Raw genomic sequence first — 19,442 nt, 5'->3', positions numbered from 1 at the left:
TGTATGTAGCACCTTTGTCACAAACTAACTTCTATCCCCTCTGTCTTCGTGATTTTCTCTTTGGATTCATATGTGAAACCACTGTTGTCTTCTTTTTCTAGAGGGTCAACGGATATCCAATAATACTTATATGTGTCTTCTGAGTCAGGTCTCAGGACATCATGATAGCTCAGTTTCCCATCCCCCAAGTGAATTTTGCATATGGCGGGTAGCATACAGGCCAGAGTGTGCCATCTCAAACATACCTCTGAATTTCATGCAAATGTTTAACCACTATCACATTTTGAGCTAACAGACAAAAATAAATGCAAAAAACCTTTTTATTTTTATAAATGTTATGCCAAAGAGACACAGAAAAGATTTGAAAAAAAATTTAAATTTTGTGTTAAGAAAAAGAATAAATGAACATGTTTTCTTCTTCTATATCCCTTCAGACAAAGTGGTAAATATGGAAAAGAAATTCTTTTTTTTTTTTTTTGTAGCATTAGTTTTAAAGTTTCCACTTTCATTTCTTTTTTTTTTTTTTAACATCTTTATTGGAGTATAACTGTTTTACAATAGTGTGTTAGTTTCTCCTTTACAACAAAGTGAATCAGTAAAGGACTTATCTTTAAGATGGTAAAAAGTGAGCTCATTCATTCATTCCAGATACCCTCACAAATGAGGCCTGCTCAGTTTTGTAGCCTCTAAGTTTAGAAAAAAAAAATAATAACACAAAAGAGCAATAAGAATAATAAAATTCCAGATAAGATTCTAAATGAAATCTGAATTTTTTCCCAAGCATATTTTCCACAATTTAGGGTTATTTCATAAAGTGACATCCCTATTTCTGCAAATTTTGAAACATATACAGGACCAATGTGTCTCTCTGCTATAACTTTAGTCATTAAAATATAAAGGCATGTTATGAATTTGTATCCTTGACCATATCTCTGATTTTTTTTAAAACCGGGATTATTGGTGTAATGAGTATGGACATATGGGAAACTTTTGATACATGTAGCCAAGTTGCATTGCTGAACAACTGTAGCAATTCACCTTACCAGAGACTTGTTATAATACCTGTTTCTGTGTACTATATATCTGTCAGCATTGAGAATTATTATAATTGCCAATTTATTGAGAGTTTATTATATGTTACCATGTTATGCACTTTAGATGCATTATTTTACTTAATCTTCACAAAACATTGTAAGTTAAGTATTATTGTTCCCATTTTACAGGTGAGGAAACTGGGGCCAAGAGAAATCCATTTATTGCCTAAAGTCAAATAGCTGACAAGTGTCTGTACAGTCAGGAATGGAATCCAGATATGACTGTCTGGGGCCTATGCTCTTAAACAATCTACTTTCCTCTATCCAGCTATCTTTATCTAAATCTCTATCTATACTATTTAAATCTTTTTCCCCTTTAAAATCATGCTTTAAAATATTTGCAGGTTAAAAGAGGAAATTATCTTTCATTTTTATTTGCATTTAAAAATTCTGTCTTTTTCTGTTATTCTTGTCTATTTTGCTTTTGCATCATGTTAAGCATTTATCTACTGGTCTAGTAATATTTTTATTATTGAGTTGTAAACTCCCTTTATATATTAAGGAGATTAACTCTGTCAAATGTGTCAGCTCTTTCACTGTGATGGTGGCAAATTGTGTAATAGTAAAACAATTGGACAAATATGTAGTTCCAAAAAAAGGAGAACGTTTGAATAAATTTTGTACATTTTCAATGAATGTTAAAAAATAATCAAATGTTCTGTTTCAAACATCATAATTTTAGCTCAAGCTTACAGAGACTACAGATAGAAATAAGAATGTTTTTACACAATAACAGAAAGTCAGTGGGTTGTTTAAATAACAAAAGCATCTGGTTCAGATAATAAATGCTGAATTAAGAGAATCTTAGGTAATGTGAAAGACTCCATTGCTGAGAAGAACAGGGTAGATGTAGTATTTGCATTTTTGGGGCACCAGCTATCACAATCCTAGAGATAAATCTTAACATTAAACTAGTGGATAAGATTGTGAAAAAATGAGTTCAACTCTCATGTTTAGAATATATAAAGAAACACCATAAAACCCCCTACAGTTTGAAGTTTAACAATTGTGAGAGATAGTGAGTTACTCTTAATATTAAAAGAAACGTATACACACACACACACACACAAATCACAAAATGGAGTATTACTCAGCCATAAAAAAGAACAAAATAATGCCATTTGCAGCAACATGGATGGACCTAGAGATTGTCATACTGAGTGAAGTAAGTCATACAGAGAAAGTCAAATATCATATAATATCACTTATATGTGCAATATAAAATTTGACACAAATGAACTTATTTGCAAAGCAGAGACAGACTCATAGGTATAGAAAACCAACAAGGTTACCAAAGGGGAAAGAGGGGGAATAAATTGGGAGTTTGAGATTAACAGATACACACTACTATGTGTAAACAACAAGGCCCTACTGTATAGCACAGGGAACTATATTTACTATCTTGTAATAACCTCTAATGGAAAAGAATCTGAAAAAGAATATATATATATATATATATATATATATATATATATATATATATATATATAACTGAAGCATTTTGCTATACACCTGAAACTAACACAACATTGTAAATCAGCTATACTTCAATAAAAATAAATATATATCAAACTAAAAAAAATAAAAGAAACATAAATAATTAAACTACCATTTCATCCACCCAGTATGCTGGGTTTTACTTCTTAGTTATACTGGCACATTTGGGAGCAATTTAACAACTTTTTACAATTCCTTATGATATGTGATCAGACTGTAATATTTACCCATGTATTTTTCCCAAACCCTCTTTTTGATATGTATTTACCCACAAAATAAGAAAACTACCTGTTTTTATAAAGCACCAAACAAGAAAACTACCTGTTTTTATAAAGCAATTCTCATCTTATGACCATATGAACTAAGGAGTAAAGCTAGTTACAAATCCAGTGCAAATAAACACTCATGGAAGAAGCTTGATCAGATCTGAGAATTTCCCTCTTGGTTTTCTCTCATTTCTTAAATAGAGCAGTCTCCCTTTCTTACTGCCAGACTCCTGTTTCTTGCATTTGATCCTGCTATTTGTAGACACTAGTTTTTCAAATAGCTCAGTAATTCATTTAAAAACAGAGACCTCAGATTTATCTGATTTAATATGATCATCATTTTTACAAGTCCTGTGATTTATGAAGTCCATTTAAAGACAACTAACTCAAAACAACAATTTGACTTCTCATCTAGGTCAGTGGTTCTCAGCTCTGGCTCAACATTAGAATCTCCTGGGACCTTTTAAAAGCTCCAAGATCAGGGTTCCACTCTAGGAAAATGAAATAAAAAAACTTAAAATAGAACTACCATATGACTCAGCAATCCCACTACTGGGCATATACCCATAGAAAACCTTAATTCAAAAAGACACATGAACCCCAATGTTCATTGCAGCACAATTTACAATCGCCAGGACATGGAAGCAACCTAAATGTCCATCAACAGAGGAATGGATAAAGAAGATGTGGTACATATATACAATGGAATACTACTCAGCCATAAAAAGGAATGAAATTGGATCATTTGTAGAGATATGGATAGACCTAGAGACTGTCATAGAGAGTGAAGTCAGAAAGAAAAACAAATATCATATATTAATGCATATATGTGGAATCTGAAAAAATTGGTATAGACAATCTTATTTACAAAGCAGAAATAGAGACACAGACATGGAGAACAAATGTATAGATACCAAGGAGAAGGGGGTGCTGGAATGAACTGGGAGATTGGGATTGACATATATACACTATTAATACTATGTATAAAATAGATACCTAATGAGAACCTACTGTATATCTCAGGGAACTCTACTCAGTGCTCTGTGGTGACCTAAATGAGAAGGAAATCCAAAAAAGAGGGGATATATGTATACGTATAGCTGATTCACTTTGCTCTACAGTATAAACTAACACAATACTGTAAAGCAACTGTACTCCAATAAAACAAAAAACTATCAATCAAAAAAACCACAAAAAATGTCTCCACTGGTCCCTTGATAATTTTTAGATTCTCTTTAGAAATCAGAGAAATTGAAATGGAAAAATAATATCTCATTATTGCTCTGTTGCTCTTAAAAGCATGTGTTGTTGTTTTTTAAAGCAATGCTCAAAAGTATTTTTTAAAAGTCAAAATCAAAATAAACTGTTAAGTTCAAAAAAAAAGTGGAAAAAAAAAAAAGAATCTCTGGAGGTGGGCAAATGCTCGTTTAAAATCTCCACTGATGATTTACATGTACAACAAGATTGAGATCCTCAAATTCTAGCTCCTTCATTGGGAGTCTAGAAAAGTCAATCAAATCAACCTTGGAAACAAAAATTTGAAAGTAAAAGCAGGAGGATCATAAGAAACGGTGTTTCAGGGAATGCTTTGGATTAATAAAAATTCGGGTCACAAATTCTTCCTGTCTAATGTCATAAAAGTTTAACATGTACTTTAATCTATGGTAGATTACTTCTGAGAGATCTGTTCTATGCTGAGATTCACTGTAATTGAGTTAGTACAACCTAATGCTTTACGTTTCCTTTGACATTCTACACAGGTTTAGAAAATACTTAGGTTGGGGCCAGGCATAGCATTTGGTGCGAGTTGAGTCTGGGGGCTAGTACTTCCAAAGAATGTTTTATTTAACATTTTATTTGGCACTTTAAAAAATACTTGGCCACTGATTAACCCTCATAGAAGAAAGAGAGACCCCTAAACAATGGACTTAACCATTGTGATCAGCTGGTTGATCAATTTTCAAAGAAAGATCACTTTCATATATTTCTTTTCTTTTGAGTGTGCTTGCATTTATTTTTTAAATTTTATTGAAGTATAGTTGATTTAAAATGTGTTAATTTCTGCTGTACAGAAAAGTGATTCAGCTATACATATATATATTCTTTTTCATATTCTTTTCCATTATGGTTTATCACAGGATATTGAATATAGTCCCCTGTGCTATACAGTAGGACCTTGTTGTTCATCCATCCTATATATACTAGTTTGCATCTGCTAATCCCCAACTCCCAGTCCTTCTTCCCTTCCCCCAACCCCTTGGCAGACACAAGTCTGTTCTCTATGTCTGTGAGTCTGTTTCTGCATCATAGAGATGTTCATTTGTGTTGTATTTTAGATTCCACATATAAGTGATATCGTATGGTGTTTGTCTCTTTCTGACTTACTTCACTTAGTATAATAATCTCTAGTTCCATCCATGTTGCTGTAAATGGCATTATTTCATTCTTTTTTATGGCTGACTAGTATTCCATTGTGTGTGTGTATATGTGTATATATATATATATATATATATATATATATATATATATATATACACACACATATATACCACATCTTCTTTATCCATTCCTCTGTTGATAGACATTTAGGTTGTTTCCATGTCTTGGCTATTGTGAATAGTGCTGCTATGAGCATAGGGGCACAGGTATCTTTTTGAATTAGTTTTGTCCAGATATATGCCCAGGGATGGGATTGCTGGATTTCATGGTAACACTTTTTTTAGTTTTTTGAGGACCCTCCATACTGTTTGCCATAGTGGCTGCACCAATTTACATTCCCACCAACAACTGTTGACACCAATGCAGTAATCTCCAAGTAGGTGTACATATAACACCATCTAATTTAAAGCAGACTCTCTGCCTGAGATAAATGCTTTCTGATTATAGTTACTTAGAAAAAATTAAATTCCACTAGCAACCGTCATTTCTGATTGTATTCATCACATCTGGTGAATTCAGCAACTTGGATCCACAACCAGTCTCTATACCCACTTCTCTCTCTACAGGTTTAAATGTGAAAGTCATACTGGGGATGAGATATAAACTGACCTGCCACTCTTCACATCACCTGCTACACTCAGTCCTAGGCCTATTTTATTTTTAACTGAGGGTCAATTGATTTTCAAAAGCATGATTAAATGCATTTGGTTCTGACCTTTCGTATCCACTTGTTATTAACACAACTGGAGAGCTAATCATTCACTACCTGCCCATAGAACACATACTAGGCAAATTCTTCTCCTGTGTTCTTATTCCTTCTCTTTGTGGATTTTTAATGAACACTTAAGGGTCACCAAGATAACAATTCTGCTGGCAAGGTGACCATCTAGGATTGATTTGCTCCTGCAGTGTATATAAATGCAAAACAAAAACAAAAATATAAGTTTTTGTGTTCATTTTATTTTGAATTCCAGAACCTCCATTGGACTTGAACCATTGGATTAGAACACAGAAAAGAGAAAAATAAGTTATTTTTCCATGGAAGCAACTCTCATTTTCTGGTTTGATTTAAGGGTAAAAATGAAATTACCAAGAGGAATGGGCCCACTCTATTCTCTTCAGGCAATTTCCCATAAATATTATTTACCAAAATCAAGCTTTGGTAAATCTTGGATTGCAGCATTCAAGGTTGTAACCATAGGGAAGAACTTGGTATCTGGATATTTTTAACTGCTGATGAAAAGAAGATTCATATGCTTTGATAGACAACTTGCTAGAGGGCCAGGGTAAATCTGTCTTATAAAGAAACCTCATATGAATACCTGAATGAGTAGCTACCTTGCCCAGCCATCCAGGTGGGCAAGGAAACAATAAAGAGAAGGACATTCTGACAACCAGATTTAGCAACAGTGGACCCCATTAAGATGACCTTCCCATGTTGTAAGCCCACAGCCTGTGTTGAGGAAATAAAATTTAAAAAAATATATTTTTGCCAACCCAGGAGTCCTCTTCACAAAGGTGATAGAGAAAGAAAACACTTATATTATTGACTAAGCATTCAAACCAGAATGTGATGTCTATCACAAACACTAAGAGACTGCAAAGAGAGAAGAAATCTCACCCTTCATGCAGCCGAGTAGGTGTAACCCATTATATATATGTTCTCAAGATAAACAATAATTCAATTTATCCTCAAGTAAGAGGACTTGACAAGTACCATTTATTACACACAGTTCATCCTAAATCACCTGTTAATTGGGGGGACAATCTGTGTTAGTTCATTGGCTTTACCCAAAGGAAAAAGAAACTTCTCATATCTTTATGATAGGAGGTAGTTTTATAGCTTAGAGCCAGGTCTCAGCTAAAGTTAGGCTCCCACCCTCCCTCAGAAACTAGGAGATACTCGGAGATAAGGCTGCTATCTCCCTCGGATGTTTACCTTCAAAGGAGATGGTTCTCAAGTCCTTGAGACTTTCCTGAGTCTTAAAGCTGACAAAATGCCCATCTAGTTTTCACAAGGATTTATCACCATTTCAAAGAGAGGAGAATGTACTTATAAAGACAAGTTTTCTAAAATAAATTGCTCTAGGAACAAGGGAGGGAAATCTCTTCACTTATTTTCAACAAGGGGAATTAAGCCTCTTTTTGAACATTTCTCTTTGTCCTTACACCTGGCTGACATGGGGCAGAACTGAAATCTCAGAGTCTGACCCTGAAATAGCCACTAAAAAGAAAGAAGTCTCACTGATTTTTCTTTTCTAGGGACTCCGTTGAGAATACTGTAGGAGAAGTGGGGGTTTGACAGTTTGGGGGTTTCTCCTTCAAAGTCTTTTCAAGAGCTAATGTTGGTTTTTATATTGTAGTGAATCACGGTAAAAAGCTGAGCAGAAGTCAGAAAGTAGAAGGACAGACATTCCTGTGTGTGCTAGTTTTTCAAGAAAAACAAAATAATAGAATCAGGGTTAATAACTATGTGAAGCTCAGGTAACCCAGATATTAAATGTTTTTGACCCCAGATTCAATATTGTCTTTCCTAGAGTTAATTATATCCACATTCTCCACCTACCATCCTACCTTTGCAGGACCTTAGCTAATGAACATCTTATCACTTCTGGCTTATGGATAATAAATTCTGATACTAGATCTTGTATTTTTACACCATAGTTAGTAGTTATGTAAATGTCCATAATATATTTAAAATCTTTCAGAAAAGAATGAATATGTAGCTGTCAATAAATTATGATATACATTTTCTGGAAATGACAATTTGCTCTGGTTTCATCTTTACAAAAACGTATATGTAGATCATTCTGCTTTCCTTTGGCAGATAAGAATATTCAGAGTTGGTTATGTATTAAAAGGGAAGGGAAAATCAATGTACACAGCACATTCTTTAAGAACATTCTTTTTGTAATATTGGATTAAAGTTTCACAACTACATCACTTATTACCCAAAGTTAACTCTAAGAGAAACAAATTTTGGAATGTGACTCCCTTCAAAATTATGATTTTGTAAATGTCTTAAGGTCTTTCTTATTTATATTTTCTTATCCAAAATAAGCCTGTTGTTCAACTGGTGATAGGATATAATACCGAGCCTTCACTGCCAGCAGTCTAATCTGAAAATAATGATTTATTTATTTTATTAATGATCTCCATCTTTTTTTTTTTTTTTTTTTTTGTGGTATGCGGGCCTCCCTCTGTCGTGGCCTCTCCCATTGCGGTGCACAGGCTCCGGACGCGCAGGCCCAGCGGCCACGGCTCACGGGCCCAGCCACTCCGCGGCACGTGGGATCCTCCCAGACCGGGGCGCGAACCCGGTTCCCCTGCATCGGCAGGCGGACGCGCAACCACTGCGCCAGCAGGGAAGCCCCTCCATCTTTCTTAAATGTAGACATTTGATTTTCCCAAGTTATTCAGCTCTTTACCTATACTCAGATTGGCAAAGGAAAGTAGAAACGCCACAAAACGTCCAAAATCATGACTCTACCTGTCATAGCATCATGCCATTTCAAACCAGCTGCTGAATCGTGGTGGCAAACATTACTTTGACCTTCCATTGCATTCAGGAAGAGCTGAGAAATAGTGCTCAATTTGCCAGCCTGGTGTCAGAGGATGAGATGCTTACTCCTCTTCCATCTCATTAATTATTCCTATAATTATAACATCTTACATTTGAAAGATAATTGAGAGGGCATTTAGTCCAATATTTTATTGAATGTTATAATCCCGTATAGCCTTATAAATCTTTTGTTGAAACTCTTCTGGTGACAGAGAGTTTAGCATTTATAAGCCAGACGTGATACATGTTTTAATATGGATGAAACAAACTAATGACTGCACGAACAACCAAAAAAAACAAGAAACATTGAACAAATGAGGGTTTCGTTTCAAATACTGTGTCCTTGGGCATGATATTTAATCTTTGGAGCCTCAATTTCATTCTCTGTAATATGAGATCAAAGGATTATGGTGAAGATTTGCATTCATGCATGTAAAGTGCTTAGTATTGATATGTAAAATAAATAGCCCTTCATAAAGGTTAGCCAAAGAAGATGATTTCTTTAAATCTTTTGTGAGAGTAACTACCAAATGTTGCTACACTCAGGAAAATCAAAAACATGCTAGTTTTTATTTGTTAGAAAGAAAAGGAGGAATTGAGGCTTTTTCTCTTTTCATTCGAAACCTGCAGAGAATTCCAGATGATGAAAGCTACAACTCACTTATTTCATGACTGTTGATTTTCTGTGGCTAGAACAAATCAGTGCAGGAGTGAAGCTACTTCTTGTTTTAGCAACTTTTCCTCCACCTCCTCCTTCTAATCTAACAAATGCAGCTCCTCTTCCATGATGCAGGGCGTGTCCTGTTTCACCATCCTGCTCAGCGACTTGGCTATGCCACGTGCAGTTTTCCTGTCTGCTTTCCTTACACCTTGCACATACCCCATGTCCACCTTGGAGCCAACTTTGAGCCACAGCTCTCTCAGATGATTACTTCTTCACCCTGTGATCCAGCCCAGGACAAAACAACCAACCAAACAACAAACAACGAACCAAACAAACAAAAAACAACTTATTTACAAAACAGAAATAGAGTCTCAGATGTGGAAAACAAACCTATAGTTACCGGGAGAAATGGGAGGGGGGAGGGATAAATTGGGAGTTGGGGATTGACATATACACACTACTATATATAAAATAGATAATGAATAAGGACCTACTGTATAGCACAGGGAACTGTACCCAATACTCTATAATGACCTATATGCGAAAAGAATCTAAAAAAGCGTGGATATATGTATATGTATAACTGATTCACCTTGCTGTACACCTGAAACCAACACAACATTGTAAATCAACTGCACTCCAATAAAAATTAAAAGAAACAAAAAACAGAGAGAGTTGCCCAAAGAAGAGAAAGTGACCCCCCTCAATTTCCACCAGCCATTTTGGGATGAAATGCTCCTTTGACAGCCAAGCATTGGCACCTGGAAATACAAAGTTATGGTCATTTCCTTCCACTGGCATCATTTCATCACATCGTTCTATTAGAGTACAGTTTTAGAACTAAATTTCTCTTTTGCCCTCCTCTCTGATATTTTCTTTTATACTTCTTTCTCGACGGGTATAATCTGCTAATACAAATCTCCACTCAGTTAAGTTTATCTTGTCTGCTCCAGGCAGTGCAACCCTATCAAATAGAGATTGATGGATAAAGAAATCAGTGCAACCACTCCACTCCGTACTCCATAGCAAGAGGTTCATTTGCTGTCTCTCACTTTTGTAATGTTCCCTTTTGCAAAAGCTGGTACTTAATTCAATCCCAGTTCACTTTACCTCCTCCGTGTTTTAGAGGTTACATTTTATGTAACAATGCACTCAGTGCTGAAGGAAAAGGTAACCAAGCGATTGAAGGGTGAGGAGGTGTGGGTGGGTTATGGCAGGGCTATTCCTTAAGGTGGCATCAACCCCTCAAAGCCAGTACTGCTTTGCTGAGCTCTTGAGAGATCAGGGTCTGATTTGAAGGTACAGCTGTGGGTCTTTATCCTGCCATTAACTGTATAACAAGACAACAGCTACTGAGGGAAAAAATAAAATAAACAAAAACTTCCTACTCCAAACCATTTTTTATATGAGATGCTATACCTGAATATGAATGGGGCATATTTTTAAAAATTCTATAGCCCATCAACCTGACTACTATTTTCTCTTATTTTGCAGCAATGAAGATAGAGCAGAAGTGAAAACCCAGACTGGGCTGAAGTTTTTTTGGAGTGCTGGTGCTAATCACTTGCTAGATTTAACTTTTATTACTATATTTTTTCAGTCTTAGTGTTTCCTTTATGAACTGCAGTGGAACTAAAAAAAAGTTTCTCGCAGGCATATAACATGGAAGTACTCACAAATACCTGGCATAGGAGACATTTACCTACAGTTTCTCCCACCACTGTTAGAGCCTTGAATGCCTTCTATTAAGCTGACAGCAATACTAACATGCCCCTCTGTTTAGCAGCCAAATAAAGAAGAATCACAGGGAAATAGAAGGATGCGTGTGACGATGTTTCAACACCAGTTTTATTTAATGCACACATTACTCCCTGAATCAAGATTTATTCCCCTTCTGCTTAATTTCTTTTTCATGTAATAAAAAAGAACAGAAAGTTTTTCAAAAGGAGCCCCTGCCTGCTTTCAGGAGTTCATTGGGGGAGCTCTTGAATGTGAGAAAGTGGGTATTTTCACAAAATGCATGCTATTCTCCTGTTCTGTTTGTGTTCTGTGCTTGATGGGACAGACGGTCATGTTGAGGTGGTGTTGCTGGAATGTTTCTAACATCACTGTCTCTCTGACCATCACCACAGGATTCTTGCAAATGCTACTTCAGAGTTAGTTTGTACCCATAATCTTGGGAGCAGCCAAGACCATAGAGCAAACCACACTGTTGGTGACAATCCCGGCGCCAACCTCCAGCAGTCCCGATGCCCACCATATTGGCCGTGGTCTCTTTCTTTCCCAGCTGCCATCTTCAGTATCCTGTGCTCACCTTCTCTAAGTGGCTTCCTTTTTCTAGACTTCTACTGGGGCAACACACTAAGGAAGAGCCCACAATAGTTCTGGACAGTGAGCTTCTGGTAGCAGAGGACTCTCAGTAGAGACTTATACCCTTGCACACAACCCATGCTCCCCTGGGAGCCAGCTCTGTCTGAACCATGGCTCCCTCAGACCACTGCTCCAACACCCCCATCATCCTGCCCAGGGCAAAGCAGGGAGAGTTGCCCACAGAAGAGCCACTGGCCTCCTCATCCTCCACAGGCCATTTTGGAAGTCTCCATTGTCAGTCATCAGTTGGCACCTGGAAATACAAAGTTCTCATCATCCACTCCATTAGTATGTGAAGAGCAGTGGAGCCTTAGTAAAGCTTTCTGATCTCTCTCCTCCCCCAAACAAAAATCTCTACCTGCTAAATTGTGTGAGGCATCACTTTAGATTATTGATAACCATCTCTAGTAGTCAGTGTGCTCTGATCATGTGTCAGGCACCATGAATTTGATTTAACCTTCACAATGAGCCCGTGAAACAGGTAATAGTATTTTTCATATTTTATGTTTGTAAGAATAGGCTCCAAAAGGTTAAATCAAGTTAGTAAGTGGTATTAACATCCAGATAATCAGATTCTAAGGCCAAGTGATTTATTCAATCATTTGTCCATTCATTTTTGACTTTGAGAATAAAAGGTTGAGTTGATCACACTCCCTAATTCATTGCTGTTATAAGTTTGGGCAAGACCCCCTCTTCTGTGTACTTGTTGATTGGATGATTGATTGATTAACTTTTATAACAATTTCTATCTTCCTTTCTGCTATAAGCACACATTCTTGTGTTTGATAAATATTCTTTACCTATATATGTTTTGAGGCTGTGCATTGTTTTTCTCTGCATATGTATTTAATAAAAGTAAATGACATTATAGTTTATATTTTGTTTCTTTTCTTTTTCCCCTTAGCACATGGCTTTTAAGCTCTATCCACATTGTTCTATAAATACCTAGTGGATTGCTTCCTCACAGCTACCTGGGGTGCGGTCTTCACATCTCACCTGCCCACCTGCCCCACGGTGAGCTCTCAGGATACATCCCTCTACCAGGAGCAGCTGTGATGTGTATTGTTGCATGTAACCTCCTGTGGACCTTTGTGAGAATTTCTCTGGAATATATACCCAGGTTTAGAATTGTTTAAGTCTGTATGTGCTTAATTTGATGAAATGCTTCCGGACTGCTATTCTCTAGAATGCATGTCCTCATTTTTATTCCCACCAGCAATGTGTTAGGGCTCTTATGTCCCTGAGTATCTCTCTACTTGGAGGTATGAGCTTTGAAACCACAGGCTTTACCATCTTTGAAGGCAACTTATAAAACAGGAAATTTGTTTGAATATGGTGTCTTATTCACCTTAAGTTTTCCAATTCTCAGAGACTTCTAGACCCTCTAACTCAGTGCAGTTGTCACTTAGGTGTTATTGTTTTCATATCATCGATGAAAGCCTGGAATCTGAAGGATTATTTGACTGAGGTCAAATAAGGTAGTGATGGATAAACCTAGCACAAGGCCTTTTGGCTTTCCTACTATATTATTTCTACCAAAACAACCTGCATCTGAACATCATAGTCCAATCTATTCAGCTTCTCAGCAAAGATCAAAGTGTTGAAAGACCATGAAAACAGGATGGACAAGTTGGTTGCAGGGAGAACATGGAGAACAGAGTGCTTTTCAGGTGGGTTGGTACTAGCATCAGTGTCCTGAGCAGCTTAGGAGCACAACTGATTCTTGTGAGGAAGAAGGAGGTGGGAGTAGGTAGTGTGGAACAGACAGATGCCGAGGGTGTATCTTTAGTTGGGTTCTGTGGCAAGCAGATTTGAAGACAAGTATTTAGTGTGATGAGTTTACCTGGGAGGTGACCATAGGCATCCCTGGTAATGGAGTGAGGCAGTGAGTCAGGGGAGAGAAGGAACCAGTAAAGAATCCATCAGAAGGCCAGTTACTACAGTGGACGACTGGAGCTCATCCCCGTGGAGCTCAACCCCCCTGTGGGGGAAGGTTCTAGGACACAAGGTTGAATGTGTCTCAGAGTTGATTCAACTCAGAGGAAAGGAAACTGGGGTTGTCATTCTAAAGCTGGCTATCAACCTTCACTCAGCCCTGATTTCTTTCTTTGTAAAGTTTTTGTTTTTTGGCTTTTCATGATACATTTCTAATAGGACTCATTATTTTCTTATGAAATTTTAATCTAGAAAAAATGGGAAGTCTCTTGAATATTGTTCTTTATAGTCTCTGAAGAACATACAGGAAGGAATAGTTAATGGAAAGCTTAAGGAATAAGGGGAATTCTCAGGATTTTATTTATTAAACAAGCAGACAATTCTGCAATTAGGACTAGGAACAAAAATCTTTCTTTAACTCGACTGCCCTGGATTTTCACATTTGAAATAATCTTTATCTATTAGAAATTAAATAAACTGTGTGAGAAGGTCATTTGGTTTGTAAGAAGGAAAGATTGTTTTGCTTAGAGCAAGTCTAGAGGCCTTAGAATAATTAAATAGTAATTAGGAAATATTACTGAATTTGTTTAAAAAATATATATATATATTACATTTTGGGGACTTTCCACATATTCCTGTGGTATGTCATAAAATTATATTTCCCTCATGCTTTAGAACATATTATTCTCAATATATTTGACTAGAAATCCTTTTTCTTTATTTTATATTATAAAGAATGCACTTTAATCTACTTTTATAAAGGTTTTCTAATGGATTTATTTGGAATTGTTCAATATCACTTAGGCACCTGAGTCTAGACTTTCCTTAACTGAAAACTCTGGGAATAAATTTTTTAAAAAATGAAACTATACAACAGGCAGAGGAAGCTTTGTAAATAGTGTAAATAAAAGACAACATTTTTCCAGGGGGCTACAGATTGTGACTCAGATACTGAACAGAATCTCTAAAATGAAAACAGTGAAAGATTCAACCCAATGGAAAAAAAGAAATCCCTGTGCAGTATTTAGCTGAAAGCATGCTACATGGCAGTACCAAGAGAGAGGCAAAATTTTGGATAATAATGGGGATGGGACCGAAAAACATTCCTCTGTCATGTTCTCCCTCATAACCAGGCCCCTTTCAGATTAGCAACCTGAATTTGAAACTCATCCTAGGCTCTGACCTGACGCTTCCCTGAGGGGCTGATCCCTTAACTCTAGGGACCTCTATGATGGAAAATTTGCCATATTCAGTTCTCTGGTGCAACTGTGATCTCAAGTCCCAGGGCTAACCTACACAGCAAAGGGGATGGGGGAGACTTGAACCATTTGGGAGTCTCAATTTGTGGTTATGAATTGAATGATAAGTTATGGTGAAGGGGACCTGTGCTTTTCACTCTGTCTCAGAGTATGGGGAGACAGTGAAAAGTGCTGTGGAATGAAGTGAGAAAGTGGCATGGACATATATACACTACCAAATGTAAAATAGATAGCTAGTGGGAAGCAGTTGCATAGCACAGGGAGATCAGCTCGGTGCTTTATGTCCACCTAGAGGGGTGGGATAAGGAGGGTGGGAGGGAGACTCAAGAGGGAGGAGATGTGGGGATATATGTATATGAATAGCTGATTCACTTTGTTATACAGCAGAAACCAACACACCATTGTAAAGCAATTATACACCAATAAAGATGTTAAAAATAATGCACTTGACTGTCTGGAAAAACCCCCAAAAAACTTTTCTGTTTCTATTGACTGGCTATGTGAGAGGTGTGCTTCCTTTAGAAGGTTTAAATGGAGCAGAATATCCAAAGCTGAGGTTGCCTGTCAGTTGTGAAACCCAAAGTCACGTTTGTTTTATAAGATACCTTTTTAGGCTTAGTACCAGTATTTCATGTCAGGCCATTTGCTGAGTAGTAATTGATTTATCTCTACAATTAATAGGAAATATAAATGGAAAGCTGCAGCTGACTGAATAGTCCTTTCAGCTTGCATCCTACTTCCATATATGCCTGGAGACAGAATTTAACCAAGAAAATATGCTTTGTACACCTGATAAGGTTATATTTTGTTGAATTGCCCTGGGGAGTGAGTTTCAAATATTTCCTGTGAAGAGTGTCCTTTGCTGTCAGGGCCAGTCCACACACAACCTCCGTGAAGGTTTTCCTGACAGACACTTCCTAGTCAGCTCTCAGGGCAGGAAAGCTGATTAAGCCAACATCTCAGGCCCTGGGCATTGGCAGTATCACAGCCTGTTGGCACTATCACCAGATTCGGGGATGGGAGTAGGGTAGGAAGGGAACAAAAGCAGATGGGGTGTCAAATCAATCTTTCATTTTTAATCCAGTCACAATTCTCCAGTTTCTGAGTGCTTCCCAACTTACAAACTTACATCATCACAACACTCACACACACACACATTCTCTCCCTCACACACCTATACACACACACTAATAGATGCACTGTACTTCATCACTACCAGCTGAGTTATAAGCATTCTTTTTTTTCCATTCTAATGGCCCTAGAATAATCTAAACTTCCTCCTGAACATTTCAACACACACCGATGAGTACCAATATGATGGTTTATGTAAGCTTTTATAGAGATCCAAGGTGTAAGGGGTTGAGACAACTCTTCTCAGCCAGAGTGGAAAACATCTGACATCAGTTTCCCCAACCCCCATCCAGTAATCATGAAGAATCCTCTCCTGATCATGGCCTTGAGCTACAGAGTCTAGGTTTGGGTTCAGAATCTCCCACACAGAGGTCCAGGCAGCCATAATCCAATGGCTGTAGTTCACGTTCAAGATGAAACCTGTTATGACTCCTGCCCTGATGTATTGCAAGTTAGCTCTTGGACAACACTCTCCTCTGTGCTCTTATTCCTCCTCTCCAAGGACCGTTCTCTCTGATTGTCTAAATCAACCCAGATCCCCTGTACTCCCCTTATCCCTGGGCAACTGGGGCTGATGCTCTGGAATCTGCAGTTTAGTGGTGGCTGAGCTTTGAAGTGCTTTCTTCAAAAATGTCTGGACCCCTCTTTAGTTGCTGGAATGAGTACAGGTCAACATCACCACCCAAACTGGGCATCCTGAGTTTGGGTAGGAAACATCATAGGCTCTAGCTAGACTGAATCTCCCATTCAGGGTATCTCAATCATCTACATCATACTTGGGGCAGCTAGGTCCTCTAAGATGCATAGAGATTTATGCCTAGAGTGTTGTCCCATGGTTCTGCAGCCAGCCCCCAGTTTTAGGAAATTGATCTGGTGAATGGATCATTCTGGCTGCCCTATGTGTTATTTCTTTGCCAGAGTCATGCAAGATTGGACCTCTACAGGGTGCTGACAGGCTGATTTCTGCTGACTCAATTTGCTTATATAGGTACAGGCTTCACAAAACATAGTCTTCCTGAAATGTTGACACCTTTTGTGTTCTACTGCATCTTTCCTTCCTCCCAATTTCTAAAAACCACTTTTTTTTTTTTTCTGCAGAAAAGTTCTCCCAATATTTTGCTTCTAAAATTGAAACTCACTTGTCCTAGTTCCTAGTGCCATTGGAACCCACTGGCATTGATGGTGTAAGAAGAGACTTAATTCTGGTCCATGAAATTTAAGAGGAAATCTGCTCAGGGTCTTCTAGTAAGAATTACTTAGCTCTTAGAAAGAGACACAATGGGGCGGGGGGGAAGTCAGCAAGATGGCAGAGTGGTGATGCCAAAACCCAGCCTCTGTGCACCGACGCCAAATTGAATCTCGGAGACAGAGTTTTGGGCGAATTAGAAAAGAATAGCTTTATTGCAGGCACCAAGCAGAGTCCAGGCAGCTAGTGCTTAAAAGAGCCAAACTCTCTGAAGGCTTTCAGGGAGAGATTTATAAAGACAGGATTTGTGAGCCAGGGGGTTTGTGAGGTGTGTGATCAGCTCCTGGACATTCTTCTGATTGGTTGGTGGTGAGGTAACCAGGAGTCAGCATCATCAGCCTTCTGGTTCCAACCGGTCTGGGGTCTACGTGCTTGTGAGCAGCAAACAGTTAACTTCTTCCACCTGGTGAGGGTTTCAGTATCTGCAAAACAGCTCAAAAGATGTGGCTCAGAATATCATTTATAGTCCTTGAGGAGGAACTGAAGGTCCTTGACTTTGTTTAATGGCTAAAGTATTATTATTTTGTCTTGCTTGACTGTTTTCCTTTCTTTCTGCCTCTTCTCACTTCTCTGATTAAATTTATTCTTTGACTAGAGTTTTTCTACCGACAAAAGGCAGGCGGAGGACATGGGGTTCTGTTTTGGAAGGCCTCATATGGTCTCTCTCCGTTACAGTAGGAAGCCCTATTTCCTCCTTCCTGCCGTGGAGACACCGATTCAATAACAATACAGGGACCAGTTCTCTTTGTGAGAGATCCAGAAGCCAGTTAAGAGGCTCCCACACTCTGGACAAGCACAAAACCGGGTGCATCAAAGCCAGTAGGAAAATTCATGGCTCTTAACAATCCCTACCCTTGGGGTAGTGCCACGTGGTTGAGAGGAAAACTCTCAACCCCTGGCTTCTCCCTGGAGATGGAAAGAGAATACTCGACCTATAGCCAACATTCTGACTTTTGTGGGGCTACTCAAAGGAATGATTTCTGTTTCAAATCTCTTGGATAATGTATGGGAACTGGAATAATCTAGATGCCTGGGACCTGTTGAGAATGAAAAAAGAGCTGGGTGGTGTGCTGCTGTTTCACAATCCATAATCCACCCACCCTAAGTATATCACCCATATAATCATCCATCGATATACAACTACCCTCACAATAATAAGAATAGTTCAAATTAAACGAGCTCTTATTATACCCCAAGAATTACTGTAGCTTCTTTATTTGTATTATGTCATCATTTACTATTGTTATTTTCATTTTATAGATGAGAAAACTGAGGCACAAAGATGTTAAGTAACATGACTGAACTCACATCATTACTAGACCTCCTTGGGGTCAAATATTCTTCACCTAAGGAAAGATTTCTGGCTAACTCAGGTAGCAAAAGCAGCTTTCAAGGAGGATGGGTTTGGGGTTTATTAATCAATGGATTCATTCCATTATTTTACAATTTTTTGTTGTTGTTGTCGAGCATCTGCTCTGCGCCAAGCAGTGTGCCGAGCCGGGCTGCAGTTCCCTCCGGACTCTCCGGTTGCTTGCAGACTCGAAGAAAGACTGAAGTTACCACGGAGTGCTTAGCAGTGGAATGGGGTGTGGTTTCATTGAGGAATGGAGGTGAGGCTGAGACTGAAGGATGAAGTACGGTCGACCAAGGCCAAGGAGGATGGACAGATTAGCAGAGAGGGCACTGCAGGTGTAAAGGCATCGGGGGCACAGATGAGAAGGGTGCATTCTAGGAACCATGGAAAGGGTCTCTGAGTCTTCCTGGTATTTAAACTGCGGCACTTTCTTTGCAGAACTTATTTAAGGACGAGTGACATTAGAAAAGCAAAACCAAACCAAAGCTACAACTAAACATTTGCATCCAAAGTGAACCTGGAATGAACTGAACTTGCAACAAATGACAATCTCTCATCCTGCCTCTCTGTCTCTCATTTTAACTGAATTACATACCGAGTCAAAAAATTTGGGAGGGGCTTCCCT

General features: G+C 38.1%; 1 protein-coding gene across 22 annotated transcripts in view; it reads left to right on the top strand.

Annotated features, from left to right (window-relative positions):
- MLIP (muscular LMNA interacting protein) overlaps window positions 1-12,748 on the top strand; it is a 283,019-nt gene extending 270,271 nt beyond the window's left edge. For 6 of the 22 annotated variants that reach the window (XM_028479072.2, XM_028479077.2, XM_028479076.2 and 3 more), the window contains one exon: window positions 1,224-1,394. In XM_028479072.2, coding sequence (XP_028334873.1) covers window positions 1,224-1,274 — 51 coding nt within the window. In that variant the 3' untranslated portion in view covers window positions 1,275-1,394. Of the gene's footprint in view, window positions 1-1,223; window positions 1,405-11,016 lie in introns of those variants that run through there. The other 16 variants (XM_055079757.1, XM_028479088.2, XM_028479081.2 and 13 more) reach the window with 8 other exon arrangements.
- The last annotated feature ends 6,694 nt before the right edge of the window (window positions 12,749-19,442 follow it).

The sequence above is a fragment of the Physeter macrocephalus genome, chromosome 18 (assembly GCF_002837175.3).
Source record: "Physeter macrocephalus isolate SW-GA chromosome 18, ASM283717v5, whole genome shotgun sequence".
Taxonomy (NCBI): domain Eukaryota; kingdom Metazoa; phylum Chordata; class Mammalia; order Artiodactyla; family Physeteridae; genus Physeter; species Physeter macrocephalus.
This window is presented reverse-complemented; position numbering and strand designations above follow the sequence as displayed.